The 23,944-nt window shown below is 32.1% G+C and overlaps 1 protein-coding gene across 4 annotated transcripts in view; it reads right to left on the bottom strand.

Moving 5' to 3' along the window:
* LOC119609862 (neurogenic protein mastermind) overlaps positions 1-23,944 on the bottom strand; it is a 72,555-nt gene that overhangs the window by 31,338 nt on the left and 17,273 nt on the right. For all 4 annotated transcript variants that reach the window (XM_037964853.1, XM_037964855.1, XM_037964854.1 and 1 more), the window contains one exon: positions 21,925-23,925. In XM_037964853.1, the coding sequence (XP_037820781.1) occupies positions 21,925-23,925 (2,001 nt within the window). The remainder of the gene's footprint in view (positions 1-21,924; positions 23,926-23,944) is intronic.

The raw sequence follows: 23,944 nt of genomic DNA, 5'->3' as shown, positions 1-23,944 counted from the left end.
AAACCTACACCTCCCCCAAAAACAATTGCTCTGTTACACATACAATCAAAGTAGCAAATGTTGCCGAAAAAAGCAACAATTTTTATTAACAACATAAAATTTTATAGAATAACAAAACATTGAAATATATTACAGCAAAAATATATAAAGAGATCTTTCAGACAAGAAGAAAAATTGTACAGATAAATAGCAGGTAATTCAACAGTAAAGAAAACACCACAAGAATGAATATATAGTGAAAAAGGAAAGAAATAAAAAGGAAAAATCTTGTCAAAATTAAAGGTGAATAAAAATCAAAATAGTTGAACTTTGCCTAAACAAAATCACATACAAACACACACAATAGCGCAAGGAAATACATACAAAGATACATGTGTAGGTTTGAAGTTGTATGAGTTTAGAGTTGAGAGGAAAACGGAAGTAAAACATTAAAAGAGGAAGAAAATTATTATAATAATGCGGGTAAGAAAATGTGTATATGTATGTATATAAAGAGATACGAACACATATACATGTTATAGGTTAAGGCAAATATGTAGAATGAGAGAGGTGGGTTGTAAGAGAGTTTATAAAACTGATAAATTGTGATTAAAACAATACTAAACAAACACATTTAAACAGAACAAATGTATAAAATGAAGCGAATTTAATTTAGCTAACAGTGAAACATAAAAAACTAGCAAATCTAAACAATATTTTAATTGAATGTTGAAAACAACTGAAAGATTTCTTTAAGTAAATTATATGCTACTTCTCTACCCTCAACTGTTTGTTATTCCTTTCAAAGTTTATTTACCTTTTAAATAACATTATATTATTAAGATTACAGAAAAATACTAAAGAAAATTTATTAAAAACGCGTGTGTTTATTTGCTAATAATAGTAATAGATGAACATTTTCTATATTAAAAGTGATTACTTTCAACACACGTTTTCAGTTGTTGTTGCTGCAACATTGGTCGTAGAAGTTGAACTATTTTAAGAGAAAAACTCTGACATAAAATACATACATATAAACTATAAAGTCAGAAATGTTAAAAACAACAATGTTGCGCCTGTAATAGTTATAATTAAAATTCAGCTAGCTGAATAGCATTCAAATTACATATTTTGTTGAAATTTTTATAAAAAGTTTTTAGATTTTAACTTTAAAGCAAATTCAGCTAGCTGAATATAAATAATATAATGGAATTTAATAAAATATCAATGAAATAAAGTAAATTGAAATAAAAAAACAATTCAGCTAGCTGAATATCATAAATATTATAAATTTTGTTAAAATATTTACAACAATTTCTTTATATGTTACTTTATAACAAATTCAGCTAGCTGAATAGCATTAATTTTACAAATTTTATTGAAATTTCAACAGAAACTGTTTAGTTTTTTCTTTAAAACAAATTCAGCTAGCTGAATAACATTAATATTATGAGTTTTAATAAAATATGGACTGAAATTTGCGCATATATTTCTTTAAAGCAAATTCAGCTAGCTGAATAACAATAATATTATGAATTTTACCAATATAAAACAAAAAATTGTCAATTCGCTTTATTAAAACAAAAACAGTTAGCTGAATAGCAGAAATATTAAGACTTTAATTAATATTTTAAGAGAAATATTTAAAATAAGTTCTAAAATGTAAATTCAGCTAGCTGAATAGCATTAATATTATAAATTTTGTTAAAATATCAACTAAACTATATCAAATTGATTTCTTTACCCAAATTCAGCTAGCTGAATAACATTATTACCATGAGTTTTATTAAAATATTTACTAAAATTTATTTATTCGATTTATTTTAACAAATTCAGCTAGCTGAATAACTTTAATATTGTGAATTTTATACAAATTTCAATAAAAGTGTTGTAATTTAATTTCTTAAACCAAATTCAGCTAGCTGAATGGCATTAATTTTGTGATTTTTATTAAAATAATGACTTAAATTTGTTAATTTGTTTCAACAAATTATATTCAGCTAGCTGAATAAAATCAACAACATGAATTTGATTAACATATCAACAAAAATGTTTTAATTTGGTTTATTAACCCTAATTCATCTAGCTGAATAACATCAATATTGTGAATTTTACAACCTTGAAGCAAAGAGAGTCTGTAAAGTAGACCCTGATTAGGGAAAAAAACTGACATCTTACTCTGAAGAACTAAGTTGAAAGAAACCCTTTTCCCCGAGAGGGAGCTAAGCTAAGACTGGTGAAGAAGGACTATATTCCCGTGCATTCAAAGTCCATGAATTTTACAACCTTAAAGTAAAGAGAGTCTGAAAAGAAACCCCTTGTTAGGAAGAATAAGCTCGAGGCTGATTATTGAAAAGAACTGACATCTTACCCTGAATAACTTGGCTGAAAGAAGGGAACTAAGCTAGGACTGGTGAAGAAGGGGGATGTTCCTGTGCTCTCAAACTCCACTGTTTACATTAAAGGAATGGGCGAGCAGCAAATTGACGAACGAGCGCTTAATGGAAATTATTGACTACCAAAATCTTAAAATGTGTGGAAGTGAGAGCACCAAGGCTATCTTGTGAAAAACAAAGAATATGTCATTGGAAGGAGTGTCACATCTAGCCCTGATAAGAAAGCCGAAGCACCTGCAACGGTATTACAGAATCCACTAAAGACAACATAGAAGAATCAAATCCTAGGAGAGAGAAACTAATTTCTAACTAGCTAAAAATTGAGAAAAATCACTCAAAATAGTGAAGATACCCCATTGAATACGATGGCATGCAAAGCATCAATAGCCAGTATAAGCTAACTGGAGGAGTCAAATCCAAACAGCGAGAAGATGATCACAAGCTCGAATAAAGAAGAACGAGAAGATTGTTTGTATTTAATAAGTCCGATGTTAGTATGATGGTTCCTTTTCTTAGTGGAAACTCAGATTTACCGTCACAGCTTTACAAAATTGGACGATCAATTTCTTTGTTATTAACAGGATTTCCTCCGAATTAGATTCTTATGTCTTGGGAGCAATGTTATTCCAGTTATTACATCCTTCAGTAGGGGTGTGATAATCATGAGGTTGGTATCAAACCAATGTGCTTGCACTCTAAAGGAACTTGTTTGAAAGAAACCTTGTTCCCCGAGAGGCAGCTAAGTTAGGACTGATGAAGAAAAGGGATGTTTCTGTGCTCTCAAGGTCCTTTTTTCTACTTAAATGGATGAGACAATCAATTAACGAATGAGTGTTTAATGGAAATTCTTAACTGCCAAAAGTTTTAAACTTGCAGTGGAGAAGTGGGAGCACTCTTCTTGAGGACACTAAGGTTAGCTTGTGAAACACAAAGGATAATGACCCATAATAACTATTAGCCCTGATAAGAAAACCGAAGTACCTACGACGGCATCCTCAGCATCTTTAGCCACTACAGCAACATAGAGGAGTCAAATCCTGAGCTGATCTCTAACTAGCAAAAAAACGAAAAAAGTTACACAAAATAAGGAAAGTATCCATTGAATACGATGGTATCCAAAGCATGATTCTAGTTACTACTAACAAATCCTAACAGCGAGGAGATCAGTACCAAAATTGGATGAGTGGTTGAGAAAGGGCAGTGAAATGCTGTTATAAACTTTCTTACACCTTGGGAGCGATGTTGTTCCAGAAATTACGTCCTTCGGGAGATCTAATCGAATGATTCTAAGGAAATACGTACAGGAAACTGAAAATTAAACGATAATTACTTTAACGGAAAGGTGGGTAGGACGAGTAGACTCTTTATAACGTTTAAGTTCGAAGTTAGTGTAATGGTTCGTGGACACACAGGTTTACGAAAACAACTATCCAAATTTGGACGAATATTGAGCATGCTAAGAGGACAGTAAACTTTAGATGGAATGATTCTAAGGAACTACGTACAGGAAACTGAAAATTTAACGATAATTCCTTTAATGGAAAGGTGCGTAGTATGAGGAGACTATTTATAACGTATAAGTTTGAAGTTGAGCACGCGGAGAGAACAGTAAACGTTAGATTGAATTCTAAGCGACTACGTACAGGAAACTGAAAATTTTACAAAAATTCCTTTAATGGAAAGGTGGGTAGGATGAGGAGACTATTTATAACGTTTAAGTTTGAAGCTAGTGAGATTGTTCGTGGACACACAGGTTTAAGGAAACAACTATCCAAAATTGGACGAATGTTGAGCATGCGGAGGGGAGAGAGAGATACTTTATAAAACTTTCTCTATCATTGACAGGTTTTCACCCAAATTAGATACAAATATCTTGGTAGTAAAGGAGCACTTCTTCAAAAATTATACATCTAGGAAACTGAGTTTCTGATAATTGAACTATAATACCTATACCAGGTTTTTCCATCAACAGTATCCATGAGCAGCACACCACATAATATCTCCAGAAAACTGAGTTTCAAACATTGGATAATCTCATCCATAGATCCCAAGTCCTAAAGTATTTAAATGTTTCAAAGAGAATCTTACACAAAGTGCAGTTATAAAAGAGTATGAGAGTGGGTTGCTATAGAATAAATCAGCCTGAAAGCATGCTTTAGTTTTTAGTATTTCAATGATTGCTTAAGTGTCCCTTTTTTTAATACTATTAGTTAAAAATGCTTTTAAAAACAAATTATTTAAACTGGAAATTTGTTGAAAATGCGCTTTAAATTTATAACAAAAAATGATTAAAAGTTAAGTATTCATTTACTTCAAATACATATTATTTTAAGGAACTTTAAAAAAGCATTATAAATCTGTATTTTGTAGCTTGAAATTTTCTGTTTTTTTTAAGTTATTTTTGTAATTTCATTCAAATTAAAAATTCAACATTTAAAACAACGAACAATGACAATTTGTCAAATGTTGGTTTGAAATTAGCCAAGCAAAACGTCTAGCTGGATAATAGACTGACATTAAATTAGTACCTTAGACATTTGCAATGTGATTTATTTTACAATGTTATTGTTGTTGTTGTTTGAGTTTGTTAATTTATTATTCAAGGGCTCAATACAGTCGCTCTCATACCTGATTGGAAAGAATTTCAAAATAAATTAAAATGTTTGATAAATTTGTTATAAAAATCAACAAAGTTTTTGAAATATTAAGAAAGAGAGTAGTTGTTTTTACTTAAATTTTATAATAAATTGTTTATTATCAACTTTTTCTTTCAGTGTATGCTTAGTAATCTTACTTTTGATTTATAAATAAAACATTCCAAAACATTTAAGTTTCTAAACAAATTCGTTGTGTTTATAATTGACGTATATGTTGTGTGTTTTTTTTTCTATTTAAATAAGCAAAACTTAATATAGAAAAAAAAAAAAAAAATATATAAAAAAACAACAACAACAACAATAGGAATTCTTTTCTAAAAACAAACTGCAATCAATGATGACGTTATTTTTTCTCTACTATATTATATGTAAAAGCAAATGTGTGTGTGTGTTTTTTTGCATTTTCTTGCACATTTTTCTAGATAAAAAAAACCTAAAAAACAACAACAAAAAATTCTAATAAAAACAGACAATGTAGAAGAAGAAATAGTAACAATCTGTCGTTTTAAGTCACTTACTTAAGACTAAATAATTAAGGAAAAAAAACATCAAGAGAAAAATATATAAAAAAAGAGAAAGAGAGAGGGAGGGAGTAAAAGTTTAACAGAGAGAAAAGACATAAAAGCAAATGTAGCAGCAAATAACGGTATTTTCTTTAAGCAAGTCAGCAAGGATGACTATGACTATGTGGGAAAAACTATAATAATATTTATTATTTAATAACAATTACTTATTTTAATTATTTAAAAAAAATTTATTAAAGTTTAACTAAATATTATTTTTACTTTAAAATTAGTCATCTTTTTTGTGGAAAATTTATTTAAATAATTTTTTATATTAAAAAAACCATAAATGTATGACATATAATAAATAGTTTACGTTTTTTTTTTTTTTATTAAATTTAAGAAATTTTCTTAATTTAATATTTCTTAGTAAAACCTATGACTCATGGTAACATGTTACAGTTGCAAAATATTGATTAGTTTTTCTATAGAAATTGATTGATGAAATGCAAAATTATAAAGAATATTTTTTGCAAAATTGATTGAAATAAAATTAAAGTTTATTTAAGAAAATATTAAAATAAAAACAAAATTTTTAAACAAAATCAAAGGAGAGAAAATTTCTTAGAGTTTTTCTATCAGAGTTCATGAGGATGTAATATCTGGCATAACATGGCTCCTTGTATAACGGGATCTAATTAAGGCACTGAGGAGTCTATAAAAGGGAACAAAATTCTACCCAATGCGTTAAGGATGCAACATATCTTTAGCTAAAATGAAGAGGAAAAGGATGTACTCGTAGGGGGTCCTGATCCAAACAAGAATGAAGCAGAAGTGCTAAGATCCCAACATCAAAAAATTGATATCTGGGGCACAGAGTGATGATCATAGCACTTTGAAGGCTAAACCAGACTCTTTTTTAACCTCCTTTGAGGGGAAGAGAATCTCTATTAGTTCTGAGAGGCAAAAGAGCTCGGCATTCTCCATTATCAAAGTCACGACTCTCTCAAGGAGTTAATACTAGCATAGCAACGAAATCAATTCCGAAGATAAGAGCGTTTGCGTATCAATACAATCCGTACCTCTCTCAAAGCTTAAGGATGTACTCAAATGATTTCTTATCCAAACAAGGATGCAGCATATGTGCGACAACATAGCATGGATCTTGAGATAAAAAACGGCTATCTGAACGGCGATCGGAACAGAGGCGGATGTTGAAGAAGATCTTTCCTGAGTTAAGACAGAATCCGATCGCCCGATTAGTTTTTAGAAGCAAAACAGCACGACATTCTCCATTCTTAAAGTAAAGTCAGGGAAATCAATGTCAACGAAATCAATCTCGAAGATAAGAACGTACTGGTGGTGGAAATTGAAGAAGACGTTTTCTCACATCATATTGAGTAAAGACCATGACACTCTGAAGGTTAAAACAGACTCTTCTTTAACCACTTTTGAGGGATAGAGAATCTGATCGCCCGATTAGTTCTGAGAAGCAAAAGAGATCGGTATTCTCCTTTATAAAAGTCAAGGATCGCTCAAGAGATGAGGTACCGAAGATAAGAGCGCTTTAAGAAGAAGTATGTACTAATCTGATCGCCCGATTAGCTCTGAGAAGCAAAAGAGCTTGGCATTCTCCATTCTAAAAGTCAGGGCTCTCTAAATGAATTAGAAAAGAAGTCAGTACTAATGCGGAAGAGGAAGCCAGGCGACGAAAGAGGAAAAGATCTGCCATCCTATGCCAAAGTTGCCGATATATCTAGCTAATCCATACCTCTATCATAAAAAAGTGAATGATATACTCGGAGGGTTTCTAATCCTCTTGACATCAAAATACGGGTATCTGGGGCACAATGGTGGAAGTTGAAGAAGACGTTTCCTCACATCATAATGAGTAAAGATCATAACACTCCGAAGGCTAAAACATACTCTTCCTTAACCTCTTTTGAGGGGAAGAGAATCTCCGTTTAGTTCTGAGAAGTAAAAGAGCTCGACACTCTCCATTCTTAAAGTCAAGGTTCTCTAAAAACGTCAAAGAAATCGAAAGCGGAAGAGGAAGCCAGACGCTGAAAGAGGAAAAGATCTATGATCTATGAAGCCAATTAAACCTCTCTCATAGCTCTTTCCACCCTGAATTCTGAGCGTAGCAAAGGTGAAATATGTACTCGGAGGATTCCTTATTCAAACGAGGATGAAGCAGATGTGCGACAACATAGCTAAGATCTTGGCATCAAAAACGGCTATTTGTGGCATTGAGGTGGAAGTTGGTTAAAGAAGATGTTTTATGACATCATATTGAGTGAAGAAGGCTTAACCAGACTCTTCTTTGACCCATTCTGAAGTAAAGAGAATCCGATCGCCCGATTAGTTCTGAGAATCTAAAGAGTTTGAGAATTTCCATTCGACCGTTTAGTTCTAAGAACCTAAAGAGCTTGGCATTCTCCATTCTTAAAGTCAAGTCTCTCTCAAAGGGTCAGAAAGAGTACGTCAACCAAATCAATCCCGATGATAGAAGTGTTTAAAAAGAAGTCAGTACTAATGCTTAAGGGGAAGAAAAGCCCTGAAAGTGGAAAAGATACGCAAAAGTTGCCAATATATCAAGCCAATCCATACGTCTCTCAAAGGACTTTCCACTGTGAATCAGAAGCGTAGCAAAGTTAAAGATAAATAAGCTATTGAAGGGGCGAGCAAAGAGAAACCGATCACCCGATAAGTTGATGAGAAGTAAAACAAATACCCATCTTCAAATATACTGCTAAGCCAAAGCTCTCTCAAAGTGTTAGGATGAGCAAGTCTCTACCAATAGGGAAGAGGGAACTAGGCAGTAAAAGAGGAAAAATGTGCCATCTTATGTCAAAGTTGCCAAAACGATCTGTTTAGCCAAGCCATGTCTTTCTCAAAGACCTTTCTGCTCAGAAATCTGCGAGTAGGCAGGACAAAGTCAAGTTAGCTGTTGAGTATGCGAGCAAAGAGTATCCGATCTCCAGTTGTCTTGGACACTGAATATAAACCCCAGATGAAAAAAACTTCTCATTCTCCAATATACTGTTTAGAACACGGCTCTCGAAACAAACCCCGAAAAAAGCTCAAAATTTCCCAAGAAAAGATATGTAGACGATCGATCGATAATCCGACGAGTATGGAAGGCAAAGCCAAGTTAGATATAGAGAAGACGAACACGACAAATAAACCAAGCCATAAGATAAGTGCTTTTAAATAGAACTCTGTACCAAAGAGTTAGAGGAAGTCAGATGCTGAAAGATATCTTATACCAAAGTTGCGATGAAAATATACCCGAACATATATATACTATGACAGGCCAAATACCAAAAGACTAGAATGATAAGTTTGGAAGAGCTGAACAACTATAACCTCTGTTTGTTCGAGATTAGAGTTCTTCCAACCCCAACATTTCGTAAAATTTCTCTCAGTGTAGTTTATAATAATCCAATTTCCTCAATTGTCTAAATATATTATTACAGTTACAATTTTTAGCTTTAATAATAGTAATGAGGATGAAGCAACCCTATGGATTTTTATAAAAAAAAAACTCCAGAGAGTGATAGACTAGACAGTTCGTTAAAAACCCTACAAATTTAATTAAGAGTTAAATTACAATTTAAAAGCAAATTTGAAAAAAACCTATAAAAAATTTTATATGTTATGGAAAAAAAAATATAAAAAAATATTCTTTTTATTTATTAACAAATATTTTTTTATTTATAACAAAAAATATTAATATGACCAAAAGTAGAAATAATAATAGAAAATTTTTTTACGTATTACTTTCTTGTTGCTGTGTGCTGTTATAGTGAAGCAATATTTTTTCCCTTTTTAAATAAAATTAAACATGATAAAACACGTACAGGACATTAAGAACCAAACGCGGTATAATTTATGAGTCTACAGAGACTAGGATTTCTTTTTTTTAATTTCCATTACACACACTCAAACATACTCTAAAAGCAGAGCTAAAAAAAATGTGAACTCAAACATGTAATAAAACGGGATGATGCAAAAGTTAAAGAAAAAATTGCGCAGAATCCTTTTAAACAGAAAAAAACTCACTCACTATCTCACTAAACTCTTTTAATTTCTCTCTCTCTCTCTGACTCTAAATTATGAAGTCCAATATGTTAACAAACATCCCTTTGTATAATGAATCCTTATCAACAGCAACATCATCATGATGGTTGTCCTCTTTACTATTACGAGCTCTTCTTTCTACGTCCTTTCCCATAAGGTTAAAATACCGTTAACATGACGCGTCGTTAGTTATTAAACTCTTATTTGTTTTAACAAATAAATTATTTATACGATGTTGTCGTGTAAATATGTATAGTAATTGCAAACCCCCCTCCAACTAAAGAGTGCTGCTGCCAGCAAATAGAGAGAGAGAGAGAGAGAATGAGTCGTTTACTGTTACGTTCTGAGGGTGTTAGTGTTGTTCCTGTTTTGTTGTTTATTGAGGGTGGTATTCGGTTAAGGTGTAAAGTATACGTAATATTAAAGTTTTATAGTGATAAATTTTACACATACAACATTAATAGCAACTCGTTTGTTCGTTTCTAGAGTTCGTTTTCAATAAACGATTACTCGTTCAAATTATTGTTTGTTCGGTTTCATTTAAAAAAAGACAAGTATGTTGGTTTTTTATGCTGCCTGATGTTTGTTCTCTTGAAAAACTGTTTGAAAAATTATACGTTTTAAATTTAAAAAAAAATATATAGGAAATGTTGGAAAAAGGAGATTTTGCGAGTTATTAATACAATTTTCTAAGATTTATAAAGTGTTTTATTAAGAAGAATTTAAGGTTGTAGAATGCAGCTAAAGAAGATTTTTCCCGTAAAGTAAAGGCACAAACCTGTAGTACAGTTCTAGTTCAGTTTCTAGTTCAGTTTCTAGTTCAGTTCTAGTTCAGTTTCTAGTTCAGTTCTAGTTCAGTTCTAGTTCAGTTCTAGTTCAGTTTCTAGTTTAGTTCTAGTTCAGTTCTAGTTCAGTTCTAGTTCAGTTCTAGGTTCAGTTCTAGTTCAGTTCTATTCAGTTCTAGTTCAGTTCTAGTTCAGTTCTAGTTCAGTTCTAGTTCAGTTCTAGTTCAGTTCTAGTTCAGTTCTAGTTCAGTCTAGTTCAGTTCTAGTTCAGTTCTAGTTCAGTTCAAGTTCATTCTAGTTTCAGTTCTAGTTCAGTTCTAGTTCTAGTTCAGGTTCTAGTTCTAGTTCAGTTCTAGTTCAGTTCTAGTTCAGTTCTAGTTCAGTTCTAGTTCAGTTTCTAGTTCAGTTCTAGTTCAGTGTCTAGTGCAGTTCTAGTTCAGTTCTAGTTCAGTTCTAGTTCAGGTTCTAGTTCAGTTCTAGTTCAGTTCTAGTTCAGCAGTTCTAGTTCCAGTTCTAGTTCGGGCAGTTCTAGTTCAGTGTCTAAGTTCACGCTTCTTAGTTCAGTTCTAGTTCAGTTCTAGTTCAGTTCTAAGTTCAGTCTAGTTCAGTTCTAGTTCATTCTAGTTCTAGTTCAGTTCTAGTTCAGTTCTAGTTCAGTTCAGTTCTAGTTCAGTTCTAGTTCAGTTCTAGTTCAGTTCTAGTTCAGTTCAGTTTCTAGTTCAGTTCTAGTTCAGTTCTAGTTCAGTTCTAGTTCAGTTCTAGTTCAGTTCTAGTTCAGTTCTAGTTCAGTCTAGTTCAGTTCTAGTTCAGTTCTAGTTCAGTTCTAGTTCAGTTCTAGTTCAGTTCTAGTTCAGTTCTAGTTCAGTTCTAGTTCAGTTCTAGTTCAGTTCTAGTTCAGTTCTAGTTCAGTTCTAGTTCAGTTCTTTTCTTCTAGTTCATAGTTCAGTTCTAGTTCAGTTCTAGTTCAGTTCTAGTTCAGTTCTAGTTCAGTTCAGTTCTAGTTCAGTTCTAGTTCAGTTCTAGTTCAGTTCTAGTTCAGTTCTAGTTCAGTTCTAGTTCAGTTCTAGTTCAGTTCTAGTTCAGTTCTAGTTCAGTTCTAGTTCAGTTCTAGTTCAGTTCTAGTTCAGTTCTAGTTCAGTTCTAGTTCAGTTCTAGTTCAGTTCTAGTTCAGTTCTAGTTCAGTTCTAGTTCAGTTCTAGTTCAGTTTAGTTCAGTTCTAGTTCAGTTCTAGTTCAGTTCTAGTTCAGTTCTAGTTCAGTTCTAGTTCAGTTCTAGTTCAGTTCTAGTTCAGTTCTAGTTCAGTTCTAGTTCAGTTCTAGTTCAGTTCTAGTTCAGTTCTAGTTCAGTTCTAGTTCAGTTCTAGTTCAGTTCTAGTTCAGTTCTAGTTCAGTTCTAGTTCAGTTCTAGTTCAGTTCTAGTTCAGTTCTAGTTCAGTTCTAGTTCAGTTCTAGTTCAGTTCTAGTTCAGTTCTAGTTCAGTTCTAGTTCAGTTCTAGTTCAGTTCTAGTTCAGTTCTAGTTCAGTTCTAGTTCAGTTCTAGTTCAGTTCTAGTTCAGTTCTAGTTCAGTTCTAGTTCAGTTCTAGTTCAGTTCTAGTTCAGTTCTAGTTCAGTTCTAGTTCAGTTCTTAGTTCAGTTCTAGTTCAGTTCTAGTTCAGTTCTAGTCAGTTCTAGTTCAGTTCTAGTTCAGTTCTAGTTCAGTTCTAGTTCAGTTCTAGTTCAGTTCTAGTTCAGTTCTAGTTCAGTTCTAGTTCAGTTTTCTAGTTCAGTTCTAGTTCAGTTCTAGTTCAGTTCTAGTTCAGTTCTAGTTCAGTTCTAGTTCAGTTCTAGTTCAGTTCTAGTTCAGTTCTAGTTCAGTTCTAGTTCAGTTCTAGTTCGTTCAGTTCTAGTTCAGTTCTAGTTCAGTTCTAGTTCAGTTCTAGTTCAGTTCTAGTTCAGTTCTAGTTCAGTTCTAGTTCAGTTCTAGTTCAGTTCTAGTTCAGTTCAGTTTTTCTAGTTCAGTTCTAGTTCAGTTCTAGTTCAGTTCTAGTTCAGTTCTAGTTCAGTTCTAGTTCAGTTCTAGTTCAGTTCTAGTTCAGTTCTAGTTCAGTTCTAGTTCAGTTCTAGTTCAGTTCTAGTTCAGTTCTAGTTCAGTTCTAGTTCAGTTCTAGTTCAGTTCTAGTTCAGTTCTAGTTCAGTTCTAGTTCAGTTCTAGTTCAGTTCTAGTTCAGTTCTAGTTCAGTTCTAGTTCAGTTCTAGTTCAGTTCTAGTTCAGTTCTGGTTCAGTTCTAGTTCAGTTCTAGTTCAGTTCTAGTTCAGTTCTAGTTCAGTTCTAGTTCAGTTCTAGTTCAGTTCTAGTTCAGTTCGTTCAGTTCAGTTCTAGTTCAGTTCAGTTCTAGTTCAGTTCTAGTTCAGTTCTAGTTCAGTTCTAGTTCAGTTCTGGTTCAGTTCTAGTTCAGTTCTAGTTCAGTTCTAGTTCAGTTCTAGTTCAGTTCTAGTTCAGTTCTAGTTCAGTTTTAGTTCAGTTCTAGTTCAGTTCTAGTTCAGTTCTAGTTCAGTTCTAGTTCAGTTCTAGTTCAGTTCTAGTTCAGTTCTAGTTCAGTTCTAGTTCAGTTCTAGTTCAGTTCTTGTTCATGGACTCTTGTAAGAATAAGTACGTAACTTCGTACTAACCTTTGACTTATTCATACTGAGAAGTTTTCTCGTCCCATGGTATTTAAAATTATATAAATATTCTATTTTTTTTTAAATAAATAAATTTTCTTTTGAAAATGTTTTGCATTAAACAAAAAACCCAAAAACTAATTTTCTTTTTGAAATTTGATACTTTTTTCTTAACCATCATGCTTGAAATAGTTCCTTTTGAAATATAACTGAAATGCCATTTTAAATAGTTGTTGTGTTCATTTGTTTTGTCATTCGTTGTGTTGGGTTCATGAAGAAATGGAACTTTGCATGTTTGTTTTAAATTAATTTGAAAGAAAATTACCTTTAAATTGATTTAAATATTAAAGTAATGTAACTAAAAAGCAATTTAATAGTAGAATTAGTCACTTGTTAGAGAAATGGGAAACATTTAATTGAAGCAAAGACATTTATTAATTGTTTAAAAGGTAATTACTTAAATGGGGCAAACGAGTCTCTGGTAAATGTTTAAAGGAAATCGATTATTGCTTTAATAAAACTAGTAATTTTTATATATAAAACTTATTTCTACTTTAAATAAATGTTATTTCAATATGTTTGCTTTTATTTTCCAAAATTTAAAATAATTAATTTTTAAATTCTCATTAAACTTTAAGTTCAACGCCCTCTAATTAAACATTATGTTTGAAATTTTTTATCACAAAGATTACAAGCCAATAAATTGTTTTAACAATAAATTTAATTTAAATCACCAGTTAAAATCAATGTATTTTAAAAACAACAACAACGTAAATGCAAAAACCAAACATTAATTTAAAAAGAACAGAATATATTTAATTAAAAAAAGCCAAAGAAGATTTGTTGCGTACAAAATGTTTGTTTGTACGAGGAGAGACAATGTTATTGGAAAGATAAATATTTAGTAACACATGACGTATGATTAATATGAATTAAATAATATTAATTATACGTAAAGGTGGGGGGGGGGGAGGATTTTTATATAACTTGTTAATGGAATTTGTGTGTAATGACACTATTAATTTGTTAATAATGGGATTAATTAAAGTAATCGATAATTTTATTATAGAATATTAGGTTATCGATAAATTTTCGTCTAGAAATGGAAGACAGTAAACAGATTTTTATGAAAATGTTGTGTAGACAACTAAATTTATCGAAGTTATCGATAACTAACTAACTAACTAACTAACTAACTACTAACTAACTACTAACTAACTAACTAACTAACTAACTAACTACTAACTAACTAACTAACTAACTAACTAACCTAACTAACTAACTAACTAACTAACTAACTAACTAACTACTAACTAACTAACTAACTAACTAACTAACTAACTAACTAACTAACTAACTAACTAACTAACTAACTAACTACTAACTAACTAACTAACTAACTAACTACTAACTAACTAACTAACTAACTAACTAACTAACTAACTAACTAACTAACTAACTAACTAACTAACTAACTAACTAACTAACTAACTAACTAACTAACTAACTAACTAACTAACTAACTAACTAACTAACTAACTAACTAACTACTAACTAACTAACTACTAACTAACTAACTAACTAACTAACTAACTAACTAACTAACTAACTAACTAACTAACTAACTAACTAACTAACTAACTAACTAACTAACTAACTAACTAACTAACTAACTAACTAACTAACTAACTAACTAACTAACTAACTAACTAACTAACTAACTAACTAACTAACTAACTAACTAACTAACTAACTAACTAACTAACTAACTACTAACTAACTAACTAACTAACTAACTAACTAACTAACTACTAACTAACTAACTAACTAACTAACTAACTAACTACTAACTAACTAACTAACTAACTAACTAATTAACTATTAACTAACTAACTAAGTAACTAACTAAGTAACTAACTAACTAACTAACTAACTAACTAACTAACTAACTAACTAATTAACTAACTAACTAACTAACTAACTAACTAACTAACTAACTACTAACTAACTAACTAACTAACTAACTAACTAACTAACTAACTAACTAACTAACTAACTAACTAACTAACTAACTAACTAACTAACTAACTAACTAACTAACTAATACTAACTAATTAACTAATTAACTAACTAACTAACTAACTAACTAAGTAACTGACTAAGTAACTAACTAACTAACTAACTAACTAACTAACTAACTAACTAACTAACTAACTAACTAACTAACTAACTAACTAACTAACTAACTAACTAACTAACTAACTACTAACTACTAACTAACTAACTAACTAACTACTAACTAACTAACTAACTAACTAACTAACTAACTAACTACTAACTAACTAACTAACTAACTAACTAACTAACTAACTAACTAACTAACTAACTAACTAACTACTAACTAACTAACTAACTAACTAACTAACTAACTAACTAACTAACTAACTAACTAACTACTAACTAACTAACTAACTAACTAACTAACTAACTACTAACTAACTAACTAACTAACTAACTAACTAACTAACTAACTAACTAACTACTAACTAACTAACTAACTAACTAACTAACTAACTAACTAACTACTACTAACTAACTAACTAACTAACTAACTAACTAACTAACTAACTAACTAACTAACTACTAACTAACTAACTAACTAACTAACTAACTAACTACTAACTAACTAACTAACTAACTAACTAACTAACTAACTAACTAACTAACTAACTAACTAACTAACTAACTAACTAACTAACTAACTAACTAACTACTAACTAACTAACTAACTACTAACTAACTAACTAACTAACTAACTAACTACTAACTAACTAACTAACTAACTAACTAACTAACTAACTAACTAACTAACTAACTAACTAACTACTAACTACTACTAACTAACTAACTAACTAACTAACTAACTAACTAACTAACTAACTAACTAACTAACTAACTAACTAACTAACTAACTAACTAACTAACTAACTAACTAACTAACTAACTAACTAACTAACTAACTAACTAACTAACTAACTAACTAACTAACTAACTAACTAACTAACTAACTAACTAACTAACTAACTAACTAACTAATTAACTAATTAACTAACTAACTAAGTAACTAATACTAACTACTAACTACTAACTAACTAACTAACTACTAACTAACTAACTAACTAACTAACTAACTACTAACTAACTACTACTAACTAACTAACTAACTAACTAACTAACTAACTACTAACTAACTACTAACTACACTAACTAACTACTAACTACACTAACTAACTAACTAACTAACTAACTAACTAACTAACTAACTAACTAATAACTAACTAACTAAATAACTAACTAAGCTAACTAACTAACTAACTACTAACTAACTAACTAACTAACTAACTAACTAACTAACTAACTAACTAACTAACTAACTAGCTAACTAACTAACTAACTAACTAACTAACTAACTGACTAACTAGCCATCGGTCGATTTACACAAAGAAATCGAGTTTGCAATTTTCATGAAGTTATCAATAAAAGTTGTTCTCTAGAAATCAAGGTATCGATAAGTTTTCTTTAAAAAAATAAAGTTACTATTTTTTTCAAAAACTTAGGTTATCGATAAATTTTCATTTAAACGTTTTTTAAAAAACTTATCAAAAAAATTTTCGTGAAGTTAAGTTAGTACCACTTTACGTATGATTAATATAAAACAAATAATATTTATCATACGACCCTATAAAGCATCTTTAAGTAATATCACTCATACGCCTGTGAGAAACCTTTATTTAAGTGAAAAAAACCCTAGTTTTTAAATGTTCTTTCTCTTCTTTTCTTATTTATTTCTTATTAAACAAAATAAAATGTTCTAAAAATCTTTATTTTAGTTAAAAACTTTTCCAAAAAAACATTTATTTTTTTAACTTGTTTAAATCTTACGCAAAACTATTTCCTAAAGTAATGTTATGTTACGTTTTTTTGTTTGCAGCAACTAGACAAAAAAACATTGAAAACTTTTAAATGTACATTTAAAATCGTTTCTAATGTCCTTTTGGGGTAAAACGAAAAATTGGTAAAGAAAAAAAGGAAAATCTTAAAAAACATATAAAATTTTGTTATGGGCCAAAAAACATACATATAAAAGGCATAAATAAATAGTTTGTTTGTTTTGAAGAAACAACATTTTTAAAAATAAGATTTCTAAAAGAGAAAATATTTGTATCCAAAGGCAATCAAGTGGTATTATTAAGACTTTTGAAGTACAAAAGAGAGCAAATAGTTTCTGTTATTTAGTGATCTTTTGGAGTTTGAAAAAAATCATCCATTTTACAATAATTTTTCACAATTAAGTTTTTTAAAGATTTGAAATATTTCTTTTGCCTTAAAAACCCTCCTAATGTTTTCAGTTTAATATTAATTACTCTCCAACCGGAAGTTAAATTTCCAAAACGGAAATAGCAGTATAATTAAAAACTTTTAACCTCAAAAAAGGCACACAAATTAATTGTAAAATAATTTAGAAATAAAATTATAGCAAAAGCAGTTCTGACCACAAAATTAGAAATATTAACATATGGTTTGATAATATTATTCATAATGAAACATTTAACAATAATAAGGGATATCAATACCATTAAAATATTGAAAATTTTTGAGCTAAATTCTGTTAACAGAGAAGTTCTTATTATTCCCCTCCCTCTCTCTCACATTTACTGATGTTTTAATGTTAACTAAAGTTTTGAAACATATAGATAAAAATTATTTTTAAAATAATTTTTAACAATATCCCTTTGTTTAAACTGTAAAACAAATTGAGTAGAATTTAAGCAACCGGCAAAGAGCTGGAAACGTTGAAAGAGTGACCGAAAGAGAGAGAACATACAAAGCCATAGCTTTGCAGCAGTTTTGAGTATTACAGTTATGTATGTCATTAAGTCGGATGTAGGAGAGAATAGAAAAGTAAAAATTTGGGTTTTTTAGTTTGAGTACAATTAAATAAACAGCATTAAGAGAGAGTATTCTTTTCACAGTTTGAAAATGTTTTGTTTTTGCAGTTATTTATGTCATTCTGTTGATATATAAAACAGTATACGATTGAAATTATGTTAAATGACTTTCAGCTTGAATGAAAATAATTTAAAGCATTATAGCCTTATCAGACAAATCTTGTAAATCGCACGATCGAAATATTACATATCGTCATTAGTATGAGTATCAAAGGGATTTCAGCCACATTGTGTTTTCAACAGATAGACGGACGGACGGACAGACAGACATGGCTGGAATTTGTTAGAATCTAAGAAGGACCCAGAATGCCCAGATTTATATACGTTTGTAAGTCTATGATCAATATTCCAATGTGTTACAAATGGAATTTCAGCCCTCCTTACATTTCAGACTATGAACAGGAAGACAGACGGACAGACAGACAGACAGACGGACGGACGGACGGACCGACAAACAGATGGATTGGCAAAAATGACTAGATCCTCTTCAAATATAATAAGGTCCTAGAATATACGTAATACAAACCCAATTTATTTATTCATTCACTTAATTTTCATGTTTTTATGTTTAAATTATTAACCTGGTCCCTTCAAACCTTTAACCCCAAAAACAAAAATTATACAAATATAAACTTAACTGTAATCAAATAAACACTGACAAACTTTCTCTATCTCTCAAAAGCAAGCTCCATGTAAAATCACTCAAGTTGGAGCACAAAGAAATAGAATAAACAAAAACTCTCAAATACCTACTCAAATTGCAAAATATACTCAAATTGCTGCCAACAAAAGTAATAATGAGAAAATGTAAAAAAGTACTCAAAAACACATAAAAATGTAGAAAATAAATATATAAAAAAAAATATTAAAAAATAAATACATTTCAGCAACAGGGATGGTAAGTTTAATGGTATTGGTAAAGAAACGATTTTTTCTACACTTTACTGAAAAGCTTCCTTTAAAAAGTTTTTGTTTTGAACTGAACGAGAACTGAACTAGAACTGAACTAGAACTAAACTAGAACTGAATTAGAACTGAACTAGAACTGAACTAGAACTGAACTAGAACTGAACTAGAACTGAACTAGAACTGAACTAGAACTGAACTAGAACTGAACTAGAACTGAACTAGAACTGAACTAGAACTGAACTAACTGAACTAGAAACTGAACTAGAACTGAACTAGAACTGAACTAGAACTGAACTATACTGAACTAGAACTGAACTAGAACTGAACTAGAACTGACTAGAACTGAACTAGAACTGAACTAGAACTGAACTAGAACTGAACTAGAACTGAACTAGAACTGAACTATAACTGAACTAGAACTTGAATAGAACTGAACTAGAACTGAACTAGAACTGAAAAAAAAACTATAACTGAACTAGAACTGAACTAGAACTGAACTAGAACTGACCTAGAACTACGAACTGAACTGAACTGAACTAGAACTGAACTAGAACTGAACTAGAACTGAACTAGACTGAACTAGAAACTGAACTAGAAACTGAACTAGAACTGAACTTAGAACTGAAACTAGAACTGAACTAGAACTGAACGAAACTGAACTAGAACTGAACTAGAACTGAACTATAACTGAACTAGAACGGAACTAGAACTGAACTAGAACTGAACTAGAACTGAACTAGACTGCAACTAGAACTGAACTAGAACTGAACTAGAACTGAACTAGAACGAACTAGAACTAACTAGAACTGAACTAGAACTGAACTAGAACGGAACTAGAACTAGAACTGAACTAGAACTGAACTAGAACTGAACTAGAACTGAACTAGAACTGAACTAGAACTGAACTAGAACTGAACTAGAACTGAACTAGAACTGAACTAGAACTGAACTGACTAGAACTGAACTAGAACTGAACTAGAACTGAACTAGAACTGAACTAGAACTGAACTAGAACTGAACTAGAACTGAACTAGAACTGAACTAGAACTGAACTAGAACTGAACTAACTGAACTAGAACTGAACTAGAACTGAACTAGAACTGAACTAGAACTGAACTAGAACTGAACTAGAACTGAACTAGAACTGAACTAGAACTGAACTAGAACTGAACTAGAACTGAACTAGAACTGAACTAGAACTGAACTAGAACTGAACTAGAACTGAACTAGAACTGAACTAGAACTGAACTAGAACTGAACTAGAACTGAACTAGAACTGAACTAGAACTGAACTAGAACTGAACTAGAACTGAACTAGAACTGAACTAGAACTGAACTCTGAACTAGAATAACTAAGAACTGAACTAGAACTGAACTAGAACTGAATCCTCTCACTGAACTAGAACTGAACTAGAACTGAACTAGAACTGAACTAGAACTGAACTAGAACTGAACAGAACTGAAATATAACTGAACTAGAACTGAACTATAACTGACTAGACTGAACTAGAACCTGAACTAGAAACTGAACTATAACTGAACTAGAACTGAACGAGAACGAACTAGACTGAACTAGAACTGAACTAAACTGTACTAAACTGAGCAACTATCTCGTCGTTCTCATTTCCCATCTCTTTGAAAGTAATTGATAATGTTAAAAGCTTAAAAATTTTTAAAACTATTTCTTCCTAAAGCACATCAAACGATACTTACCTGTATGTGTTTTAACTTTTTACTAGCCAGAAAAAAAAGATTATGCTAAATTATAAACGCTTGATTTGAGTAATGAGGCCTCAGTTTTGTAGCTTTAAGTTTAAATATTTTAATTTGATGGTTAAAAAAAGAACTTAAATATAACGAACGATTTTAATGTTTTAAATGTATTAGTTTAGGAAAATCTTATTTTCAAACTTATACTCCAACAACTTTGAATTTTCTTTTCCAAAACTAATGTTCCAGTAGTAATTTGAAATTTCACATAAGATATTCATGTTAATATTCCTTTTTTATTTGGAAAATCTTGGTGGATGTGGGAAGCGGGGGTGGGGTTTGTTTGCTGGTTGAAAAACGAAATGCTTATTTAAATTGTTATATATTTTTCTTTAAGACCTTTTAAGTTTAGGGGGAGTTTTTTTTTTCGCCGTGCATAATTCTTTTTCTTTTAATTCTTTGTTTTTTACGCTTTTAGCAAGTTCTGAAAGTTTTAGTATATTTTTATGATAATTTTTGCTGGCAAACTGCATTGTGGAAAAGAAAATAAAGGTTTTTGCAAGCTTTTAGTATTTGGAGGGACAAATATAAAGAACAAAAAATAGATTTTGTATTAAATGATGAGGAGGTAAACACAGCGATTTATTGTTACAGTTGCTATTGTTTTCATTAATTTAAATTTTGAAATGCTTTTCAAACAGAGTAAAAAGCTTTATTGAACAGACGATGTCTATTGATTTCAGTAATTAACTGTAAGCTTAATATTAAGCTTCTTTAAACTATTTAAAACAGTAAAAGCTTCTTTAATTCTCACAATCTCAAAAAACTTCTTCACTATTTTATGTTTGTTTTACGCCTTTCTTTAAAAAGCTCTTCTGTTGTCTAAGCTTTTTACTCTATAAACTATAGAGCTTTTGAGTTCACCTTTATCATGAGGACCATTTTATATATTATCCTCACAATTATCTCAAAAGCCCTAACAAAGATTAAACACAGATTTAAAAGCTTTTTTGTGCAGTTAAATCAACGATGCGAAATGAGCCCTTACAAGAGCTTTTAACACTATAGATTAAACTTTAGTCTGGACTATAGACTAGACTATAGTCTGGACTACTTTAGTCTTAACTGTATTCTAGACTAAAACAACCCGAGTCAAAGAACAATTGGTTCCTCTCTGTTTATCTCAGAGTAAAACTAATGTTAACATTACAATGCCAAGAGTGACGAAAAAAAGAACTTTCTCTCTCACTTACCTGTATGCCATGAGCACCACCCTGTTGACTGATGTGTAACTGTTGCGTCTGTTTCATTTGCAAAGTTGTAGTGGTTGTCTGTTGCTGCTGTTGCGCCATATTGGGATTACCCTGCTGTGAGGTGGGACCATTGCCTGGCCCAGGACCTACATTGGCACCGGCATTTGGACCATTGGGATTTGCTTGGTTGCCTTGATTGCTATTGCCACCCATATTTGGAGTATTTTGTTGGGGATTAGGACCTCTGGCATTGGCCGTTTGTGGCTGTTGAGATTGTTGCTGCTGCTGCTGTTGTTGTTGGGCTGGAGACATGGTGGGTGGTACATTGGAGGGACCACCTTGATTTGGACCCGTGCCTGGACCACCAGCACCACGTGGTGGTCCTTGCATGAAATTGGGACCGGCAGGACTTTGATTCCCAGCACCGGCTGGACCCATAGGAGAATTGTAGGGCGAGTATTGTGGCTGTTGTGAAGGATTTTGTGTTTGAGATTGTTGCTGTTGGCCGGGAGGAGCATTCGGTTTAGGAAAATTGCCCACACCCATAGGTCCGTTGGGACCCATTTTAGCCATATTGGCCTGGGACATGTGCTGCTGTTGCTGCTGCTGTTGTTGTTGCTGCTGTTGATGTTGCATTTGCTGTTGATGCTGAAGACGTTTGAGATCGAATTCGCTTTGCTGAGAGGAATAGTAGAGTTCCTGTTTGATGTCCAGGAAGGACTGTTGGACATTATTGCCGCCCATGGGACCACCAGGATTTGGTTTCTGTTGGAATTGTGGTGGTAAATTCTGATGTTGGGGATGTTGCTGAGGACCATTGGGTCCCTGCATGAAATCATTAGGACCTCCAAAACCGCCTCCATAATCATTGTAGCGACCATTAGGTCCCGGGCCACCCATTAATTGTCCCTGTTGACTTTGATGCATAGGCGGCCTTGGGAAGTTCATGCCACCCATGGCATTTTTATGCTGATGTTGTTCGGCCATTTGTTTAAGCGTCTGAGCTGCCAAAGATAGCTCTGACATGGGTCCTGTGTTAGGACCATTTTGAAATTGTGAACGCATTTTATTCATGCCTTGTGGATCATTGTTGGGACCACCCATGGGTCCACCGCCCATGCCACCACCACCACCTCCATTATTAGGACCTCCAAAGGCTGCACTAAACTGAGCCATGGCATTTTCGGATTTCACATTTAAACTATTAATCAAATCTTGCACATTGGGCGGTTCCACCTTAATACCATCTTCTGTTTTAATATCCAATAAAGGTTTCTCATCCAAAGCATCCAAAAAGCCCGGATTGAAATCCTGCAAATCATTAATGAGATCCTTAAAGGTTTCATTGCCCTCGGTGGTGTCATCACCCATGAATTCGGGAAAACCGGGAAAATTACTATTCGGACCACCCTCTTTCTCTAAACCAGCCAAATCGGGGAAATCATGATCCGGCTCACGCTTACACTCTACCAAATTGCCTAAACCACCCATATTGGACTTTTGCTGTTGTTGCTGCTGCTGCTGTTGCTGTGCTGCATTCATATTATGGCCACCCATTAGATTCGACGCTGTATTTGGACCACCGCCACTACCCATATGCATGCCTCCACCACCACCTCGATTATTACCATTATGTTGTGGATCATTCACACCTTGACCCTGTCCCACGCCACCACCACCGCCGCCGCCACTACCTCCCGGTCCACCGGCTGTACTAACACCAGGTTCACTTTTAACGGAGGTATTCGTCAGAGCTTTTACAGTAACATTGGTGCTTATCTGTTGGGGTTGTGAGTTAGCCGCTGATGTGGTAAATTCCAATTGTTGTACAATTTCAACGGAGAATTTTAGATTTTCAGAACCATTGTTGTTGTTATTGTTGCTACTATTGTTGTTATTATTATTGTTGTTGTTATTGTTATTGGGCAATTTATGAGGCGGCTCAAAGTTTTCAGCACCATTGTCGGCATCGTCTGCGGGTCGTTTTAAGAACTTTTGTTGCTGTAAAAAAAAGAGAGAT

This window comes from Lucilia sericata, unplaced genomic scaffold (assembly GCF_015586225.1).
Source record: "Lucilia sericata isolate MDLA Ls3-8-SP2 unplaced genomic scaffold, ASM1558622v1 Contig001070F_arrow, whole genome shotgun sequence".
In the NCBI taxonomy this organism is placed as follows: Eukaryota; Metazoa; Arthropoda; class Insecta; order Diptera; family Calliphoridae; genus Lucilia; species Lucilia sericata.
This window is presented reverse-complemented; position numbering and strand designations above follow the sequence as displayed.